This window comes from Cryptotermes secundus, unplaced genomic scaffold, assembly GCF_002891405.2.
Source record: "Cryptotermes secundus unplaced genomic scaffold, Csec_1.0 scaffold106, whole genome shotgun sequence".
Taxonomy (NCBI): domain Eukaryota; kingdom Metazoa; phylum Arthropoda; class Insecta; order Blattodea; family Kalotermitidae; genus Cryptotermes; species Cryptotermes secundus.
Genome location: NW_019734310.1, coordinates 1,335,341 through 1,344,898, shown reverse-complemented (window position 1 = coordinate 1,344,898; position 9,558 = coordinate 1,335,341). Strand labels below are relative to the sequence as shown.

Genomic DNA, 9,558 nt, shown 5'->3' with positions numbered 1-9,558 from the left:
GGCAAAATCATGACATAAAGATAGGAAAAAGATGTTAAAAATGTGACACAGTTCAGATATTTGGGAACAACGATAACAGATCAAAACCTGATTCAGGAGGAAATTAAGAGGCGATTGAACTTGGGTAATGCTTGCAACCATTCAGTCCAGAACCTTTTGTCTTCTTGTCTGTTGTCCAAAAACATAAAAATTAGAATATACAAAACTATAATTTTGCCTGTGGTTCTGTATGGGTGTGAAACTTGGTCTCTGACATTAAGGGAGGAACATACACTGAGGGTGTTTGAGAACAGGGTGTTGAGGAGAATATTTGGACCGAAGAGAGATGAAGGGGAAAACTGCATACTAAGGAGCTTCATAACTTGTACTCTTCTCCAAGTATAATTAGAATGATAAGGTCAAGGAGGATGAGGTGGGCAGGTCATGTAGCATGAATGGGGGAGATGAGGAATGCATATAGGATATTGATGGGAAAGCCAGAAGGAAAGAGGTCACAGGGAAGACCAAGTCATAGGTGGGTGGACAATATTAAAATGGATCTTAGAGAGATGGGATGGGATGGTATGGATTGGATAGATCTGGCTCTGGATAGGGACCAGTGGAGGGCTCTTGTGAACATGATGATGAACCTTCGGGTTCCATAAAATGCTGGGAAATTCTTGAGTACCTGCAGAATTGGCGGCTCCTCCAGAAGGGCTTAACTCCATGAGTAAGTTTTTTTTTAATACTAGTGGGGTGGGACTAAGTCCCTTGTACTGTGGCCACTTCTGGCCTTTTGTACCAGCCCCAGATGATAGGTGAGGGTCATTGTGGAGCAATTGGTGGAATGAAGATTGGCAGGGGAAACCGAAGTACTCGGAGAAAACCTGCCCCAGCGCCACTTTGTCCACCGCAAATCCCACTTGACCAGACCCAGGATCTAACCCGGGCTGCCGCGGTGAGAAGCCAGTGACTAACCGCTTAAGATATGGCGCGGCCATGAGTAAGTAAGTAAGTAGTTACTGAACAAAGTCATAACCCAGGACCATATCAATCTTCTCTGAATAGTATAATTTGATTTAAATTTACAGATGTTTGGTTGTTGGCTGAAATAAGAGAATAATAAGTAAATGTGTTTTAATGACAGACAAATCTGGCTAGAAGTATAAGAGAATTTGCATGACACTGGCATATTTATAACATGACTGCCCACTTTATGCAAGGTCTCTGACAGTCAATATCTGAATATTTGGTTATCATGTGCATTCATTTTCATAGTGGTTAATTTTATGGCATGGATTAACATTTATTTCAGAATTCCAAAATGTCAGAGTCTGTTAAGGAAGAAAGTGACAAGACTCTGCAAGATGATGAATTTTCTGGCAGTGAACCAGAAGTCCTGAGTCACCAGGAACTGTTGGAAATAACACAAAAAACACTCACTGACGTTTTGAAGCGTGACCCATTACTTTCTGACCTTCCAAGTGGTGTCACATTGGAAGAAGTGCAATCACAGATTGCTCTTGAGCATGGCCAATCAATGACAGTTTTTGTTGTTCGTGATGATGGAGAAGAAATGCCAGTTGTGGTAATTATAGATAATGAATAATGATATTCTCTCCATCATGGGGATTGGGTATAGCAACTTTCTTTTCAAAGATGTGTAATTTATATTCCTTTCTTAAAGTAGACCAGTTTTCTCACCCATAAAGAAAATGACAAAATTATTGTTTCGTGTATCCCAGTGTTAAATGTTTTGGAAAGTAGATGGGGTGACAACACTTTGTGAACTGAATAATATTCATTCCCAGAATATTAATTTCATCATGAACTCTTTGATTCTTGTGAAGTGTTGTTCTCAGATACTTAAAAAGTCTTTTCCTTCATTACTATTGACTTTCCATGTTTCTGTGTTTCACTTGTGTATGTTTTCCAGTATAGAGAGGGTATACTGATCCTTGTTTACAGTGTCACTATGGTCATTCGGAGAACTGATATTTGATTAATACATATTTTATAATATACAATTAAATCTTTGTTGCATCTTCATTATTTTTATGATACAGTGAGCATGCTGCCTGAAGCAGTAATGCTTTTGACTTGCATCTGGAAAGTGTATGGACAAAATTTCAGCTGGGACTATCATTAGTGAGATTTCTTCTTGGTTTTCCTCTGTCCCTCTAGGAAAGTGGCAGGACAGTACCATAAATTAGGCCATAACTACTTCCTTCCAGAGCCTTTCCAATTCCTTATTCTTTCCTGTCCAGTCATTCAATGCAATATGAGTTACTAACAGCATAGTTGCAAATAAATAATAAACCTGTTCTTCAGGTACTACTGACCAGGAATTATGTATGCTTGAATCATATTCACAAATTTTGAGCTACTAAATAAAACAATTTCAGATATCTATATTATAGTGTCTCAAATGCTCACTGAGATTGCTCAAGTCCACAGCAATGCCTATTCAGAGCCTGCTTCTGTTATGGTCTTCTGGATTATGATACCATAGTGTGCTAGATGGCACCAATGTTTCATAGGAACATACCATTTCCAATTTCAGTGTACCAGATTACAGTCCCATGAACCAGAAGACCACAGTATCTCTTAACTGATGTGAAAATGTCAAATCTTGAATTCTTACAAATACATATGCAATTAACCCGAAATACTATTGTTATGAGAGATGTTGAGTTAAAAAGTTCAGTTTATCACTTGCATTATGTAAAATTCTTAATTTTGGAATTAAGAGTGCTTCAAATTATTCTTAAGGCTACATTTTTCAAGCTAAATTCATGCTTTGTGAAAGATATGTTATTGATTTCTAACTGAAAATTATTGCATTAACATATACTACTTGGTGATTTTTATTTCATTACAATATCATTTTTAGGGCGAAATGAAAATTCTGAGGGTCAGTTTGTAGCAGCAGACATACAGTATATACTTATTCTTCTCTTGTATAGTGTTTGTCAGTCTGCTGGTAGAACTGTTAAACAGTTCAAACTGTCAACATCATCAAATGTTCTAAATGGAGAACTGTATCTTGTTTCAGGTGCAACAGCAGGGGGCCACTGTTTTGGATCTCAAACGTGCCATCCGTCGCTATTTTACATTGAAGCTGACACGTTATCAACGGTCATCAGTGAATATTAGCTGGCGATATATCTGGCGTGTCAACTGGCTAGTTCACGAAGGCTCAAAACTCAAAGATGATAATGCACTTTTAGCAGATATTGGAATTCGAAATAAATCTTATGTTTCCTTTGTTAAACGGCTAGGGCAGAGGAGAGATCCAAGATAACATTGAAACAGAATGATCTATATAATGAAATAATTTTAGTGTGTGAAAACCATTCTAATGAAATCAGAGAAACATATTGGCTAAGCAAGCAGTGTACATCAGTGAAACAAGAAGCACATTGTAGTGTGAAAATCTCTTAATTAAGAGGTGTTCCAAGCAATGAAAGTGATGATCAGTGAGGAAATGTGGAAATACTTAGGCATGTGTGAGAGTAACCTTTTCATTTTGAGATGTGAATCCCTAAAACTTTTGAGAATCAAGACAAGAATGAGGATTTCTTCTAGTAGAACAATCTTTATACCATAATCACAATTTATAACACTAGTGAGCCACTTTTTACTATGCACTAAGTGTATTAGTTATTCCTTTTGCAATTAAAAATTGTTAAAAAACCGCTGTATTAAAAAAAGTCAGTTGTAGGGCTATGTCCTTTATCATCACTTCTTGAATCTGGAAATTTCCTCTCAGTATGAATTTCAAATCCTTTCACAGTATTCACTGCATTTACTGGGGAAAGCAAAAGCAGGTGATTATCTGAAAATCAACACTGAACTTAAGATCATTTCTCAGTTTTATCTTGAAAATTTGAGATTTACAGATGCCTAGAAAGTATATTGAGCTGAAATAGATCTGCTGATATTACACAAATTAACTCTCAGTCTGGTCCAATTGTAGACCTCTATAATGAACCTCAAGCTACCAAAACAGGATGTTCCTTGATCAGTCAACTAAATATAAATGTTTAGGAAAGACCTGTCTTAGAGAGCTAGCTGAAAGGTGTGAAAGATGACGTTCTCCATACTTACACATAGCTTTTGTATAACAGAATGTTGTACAAGTGATGTAAAGATTGTAACACCTTTGATAGAAAATTAGAAATAATTTTATGGGGATACTTAAAATGATTTTCATTGTATATATCCTGTGAACTAAATCTGACAGGAAGGAACTGACAGTCTGCTATCTGTCAACATGCTACTGCAATGTCTCACATATTAAAATCTAATATTTCCAGCTTTCTTTCTTTGTCTATAGTCACCTCAAACTCTTGAATGCATTAAAACTCAAAAACCAACAGCATCAGAAAAGTGGAGTAGACACCTGTCTTTCTGCTGTCTCAGTACATGATTCATTACTTTTAAGGTTTCAAAAGTACCTGCCTTTTTTAGATCTGTCTCTCCCTATTGACATTTTATAGCTTTATGGAATTATAAAATGCGTGAATTTATATTTTTTTAACCGTGTCTTTTAGGGGTTGTGACAGATCCACAGACACACATATTCCAAGATTGTTTCTTAAAGTAATACAAGTATGTGGGCATGAAATATTTAAACACCACTGATCTGTATATCAATTTCTTTCACCAATTATAAGATTATAAGATGGTCTAACATGATTTTCATGGTCTTAAAAGGGGTGTGCTGCCAAAATTTTAATTATGGGCTTGCATTTTCAATTGTAAATGCTGAATTCTATTAGAATGCTTTCTAGAGTGGAGCGCACGTCATAGTGTCTCGTTTACTTCTAACACGCATCTTTAATCTGTTCTGAATTGTTTGTACCCATCTGGCTTAATTGTATAAGTGACTCCAGCATATCCCTGCATTCAAACACTGTTTCCAGTTGAATACATTGTTAAAAAAACACGTAATTCAGTAATGTAACCACATCATTGAAGGTACCTTTGAACATGTTTACTTGTGTCGAATGACGAGGAAATTCTACTTTTCTATTACCAACTCAGTTTACTTCTTGGGTATTTAAATTTTAACTGAAATTTTACTATATCAAAAGGAACAGAGTCCTAGGTTTACTATGCTCTATTATGTTAGAAGGAGTAATGGGTTAATATAGTACAAATCATCTTATTATATAAAGATAAGATTTACCTCCACCTTTTCATTCATTTTCCACCACTTTCTGTGTCAGGCATGTTACTTTCATTATTATATTTAAGCATCCTGTTGCACTTGGGACAGAGTTCATATCATTTATCGTATGTTACACGTACTTTCATGTTAATTTTCTACCAATCTGAATGTCAGATGCTTGTAAATAACTGTTGTCTTCTGCTTCTACCTAAATTATTTACATATCATCATTACAGAAAATCACCTTCACCAGATTAAAATGAAGAAAACATGATTTTCATTTAGATATATATTCTGTACAAATTCATGCCATGACAATACCATGATTACACTTCAATACAATCTGTTGCACAGAGTACATGCTGTTGATTTAACATAAAGAGAATAATTTATATACAAAATGTCATTTAACTACATGGAGAAAATTAAAAACTATAAAAAATAACATAACAAAAACTTTTTATTAATAAAGTTAAGCAATTATATTACCTACATATCGGTTTTGCGGTAAAAAAATCTGAATTGATATAAAATTGATAATGTATGTTGTTGCTTTTATATTTCAGATGTTCAATGCTTGTTGTGCCTGTAATTTCTTAAGTTCCATTACAGCTTATCTGAAATATCTGTGGCACTATGCAGTAGGTCTGCTAGTCAGTAGAGAGAAGAAATCATATAATCAAGGTATTTCAGATAAGTTTGTGTACATCATACACATTCTTCATTGTACACAGAAGAGGAAATTTTTGACAAGGGAGACTATTAGGCAAGGAGAAATAAACGTTTTGGATCATCTACATACTGTAATTTAAAAAGTTTTAGTGAAAGGGAAGTGTTGCATTTGCCATTTCAAATGTTCTTAACACATCATATACAAGATATGACTGGACATTTATCATCTTTACCAAACATGGATTCCTCCTCCCATTTCATCCCACAAATTTTGTAGTATTACTTACATAAACACATATAAGGGATCAGAAATCAAATCTGTTAATAAAAATACCACCAGAAGTATGCAAGTTGTATTTCATTTAATCCTTATTATGCACCCACCTAATGCACCTTCAACTTTGAATTATGGCCTGCAGGTATTTACTCCAGGCGCTTGGTGACAATATAACTGCACTCCACGATAACAGTACATCCTGCTCCATTCGCCATATGATTCATTTCAATTACTGTAGTTAAACACATAATTTTTAACATTTCTTTGTTGCAACACTGTTCCATACTACATATATGCCAGGGGCCAAAATTACAGAATGTAACACACTATAAGATTTGACGCTCTTCAAATGAATGAATACAATGAAGTACTCCTGGGTGATCAATCACAATATGAAATGAATTTCCATTTCAGAGACCGATGTGTGAACATATCAAAATGTTGGAAATTAATTTCATATTGATACAGATGATTACCGGAGAAAATTTCATTGTAATACAACATAACATTAAGTAGTATATCCATATGTAGATATATTGGCTGTTATCTTGCATCTGTGCCCCCTTGTTCAGATTACAATTATAACAGAAGGGGTGAGCATCTGACTGCCCCTGCACCATAATCAATGACACATACTGTCTCCCTATCATTTACTCAATCAGAAGATTTCAGCATTACATTTCTATGCAAATTTTTTAATAATCCTGTAGAGAACGCACTTAACTTACCTGAAAATACTAAATTTCCACACATTAACAACAGTCATCCTACATGCTGGTAAATACAGGTAACATCTACAAATATACATATTAAATTTCATCTATGAGTTCTATGTGCATAGCACAGATATTCAGGCTTTAGCAAACTGATGAGACACCCAACATTTCAAAATTCGTTTATATGAATGAAGACATATCTGAATTCCATTTGTCTCCACTTAGGTTTCATATGGCTCTCAAAAGGTGATGCCAGCCATGTACACCAGTATTTAAGAAACTGTCACTTTTGATGTGGAACTGGAATTGCAGAAAAAATACACAACAGTATTATAAAATAATAAGTTCTCACCTCCTGTTATTTACTGTCTTAATTATTCTGTTAACAAGTGATTAACCTGTAATAATTTTATGATATGATAAAATTAAAACTGAAAATTGCCTTGAGGCATTCTCAGTTAATTTGAAAGATCATATTTTTTGCCCATAACCTCTGCATATTTGTGTAAGAGACAATATACAACCCTGAAAGTAATAGGTTTTGTACATGTGTGTGTGTGTGTGTGCCTTATATGTAAGGAAGAGAGGGTGTCTCTTTCAGTTTGTTCTGCATACATTTCCACACCATTCCACATACTTCAGTTGAAATCTGGCCTCCCAGGGGCCCTTCATTTTTCCAATTTTGCAATAAGCTCTGTTGATGCAAATTAATTGACTTCAGTTTACTTTTGTGTAGAATTCAAAATTTTTAGTTTGGTTTGTAAGTGCACATTACACCTGAACAATGCTGGGTAGGTAAGCTAGTAATTAATATGCTAAAGGATATGTTTAAGTGGGAGAAGAAGTGGATGCAGTCCACATATAATTTAAGTTTATGATAACATATGCTATCCTTAAATATACACATGAGCAGGAAGAGACCACTTGGGACACCTAGGCAGATGGGATGATTATACTGAAATGAATCTTACAGAAATAGGGTGTGTGAATGTGGACTGGATACATCTGGCTCAGGGTAGCAACTAGTAGTGAGCCCCTGTGAACACAGTACTGAACCTTCGGTTTCCATAAAACGTGAGGAACCTCTTGACTAGCTGAGTGACTACTAGCTCCAAGGATGACTGCTCCATGAAGATAGTTAATAGTCTGCATTAAATAGATAAATTGAACCTTTCAGAATCTGGAATATATATCTTATAGCACTGGAATATAAACAAATTATTAGTTTAAGTAATGTATTCACAAAATATGTATTATGTTTCTGGGCAACCTGTTCATAAACAATGCTTAACAATAAGCTGAAATACCTACAATCTTCATATACTCGTATTGTTTTCACTTCTGAATAATTCTATTTTGTATAAGATCAAATTCTGCCAAATACTTCATGCTCATATTTTAACTAAACAAATTTACTTCAGCCACTGCCAAAACAGTTTTGGTTCTCTGTAAAGTTGTGCTTGCTTAGCAGTTCCCACTTAACACTGGGCACTACCATCAAATATCATTTGAACTATACAAATTCTAAGTGAATGACAATTTATTAACTTAATAGTAGGATTTATACTGCATTTCAGTCATGTCAGATTACTGTGTTTTCAGTTCTCCAATTCATTAACTTGGCACAATGTTACTGGTAAGTAAATCATTCAGAAAGTTAGCATAAAACGAGAAACTTAAGGAAAGACTCCATTACCCATTTGTTAATGCATAAAGCAGATATATAAAATGAGTCAGAACGGAGAAATGTAACACTTCTGGTGACTAGAAAACGGTTTAAACCATCTAAACACAAGTAAGAAGGAAGGTTGAGAGGAAGGCAATAATGAATTGTAAATGAAGCTGGTTACATATTTATATCTTGCTCATATTTGACAGTGGCAACATTTTTTTTTAAATAATGCATCTAATTTTTTTCATAGCTAGATAAAACATGGACTGAAGGTTTTGTTGGATGATTCAAAATTAACACCAGCCTCTCATCGATTTGAAACCTGTTATTAATACACATATTCTACATGGAAATCAGAGTGATTAGTAAAGAAATTCACTAACATAGCTGTATCATTTCTAATTTAGAAAAATAACAGTAATCTTGCAGTAATCCTGTCTGTTGAAAGCAGTCATAAAAACATTCAATCAGTAAACCATCCCATGTCCAAATATCTGAGGAGGCAATTGAACTTATATTAAAGAAGCCTCTACAACAGGGATAGACCACACACTGAAAGTGTTGAATATGAAGGTCTCTTAGCAGTCAAGTACCAAATAATAACTTCTATACATCTTTGGGCATTTCAGTTTACAAGTGTTTTAGTAACCCAGCTTACTTCACGTTCTTACCTTACTTAATCATAGTTTCACTTCCATTTAATTCAGCATCTGTGATTAAGCACTTCCCATTCTGACATTTCAGTTCACTAACATACACAGTATAAACAGCTATTGCCTTTCACAGTACTAATGGAGCAAAACTTGAAGACAACACATGAAAGCATTCTTTGATTTAATATGTAGTTTTTCCATTTAAAATAGTGTCTTCCACTATATAATTAATATAGTCAGAACTTAAATGTCATATTACAGTGTGTATTGAAATAAAACCATCACAGGCAACGATTTTACAGTAATATTCCACAATGAAATGTGTTTTGGAATATATTACTTAATTTTATATATTAAAAAAATAATATATGGCTTGCAGACACTGCCTAAGAATTACATACATATTTATAATG

At 34.5% G+C, this 9,558-nt stretch overlaps 1 protein-coding gene across 4 annotated transcripts in view; it reads left to right on the top strand.

Moving 5' to 3' along the window:
* LOC111868446 (U11/U12 small nuclear ribonucleoprotein 25 kDa protein) overlaps nt 1–5,587 on the top strand; it is a 9,099-nt gene extending 3,512 nt beyond the window's left edge. For all 4 annotated transcript variants that reach the window (XM_033753053.1, XM_023859076.2, XM_023859077.1 and 1 more), the window contains exons 2-3: nt 1,295–1,567; nt 3,035–5,587. In XM_033753053.1, coding sequence (XP_033608944.1) covers nt 1,304–1,567; nt 3,035–3,283 — 513 coding nt within the window. In that variant the 5' untranslated portion in view covers nt 1,295–1,303 and the 3' untranslated portion in view covers nt 3,284–5,587. The remainder of the gene's footprint in view (nt 1–1,294; nt 1,568–3,034) is intronic.
* Nucleotides 5,588–9,558: the final 3,971 nt, after the last annotated feature.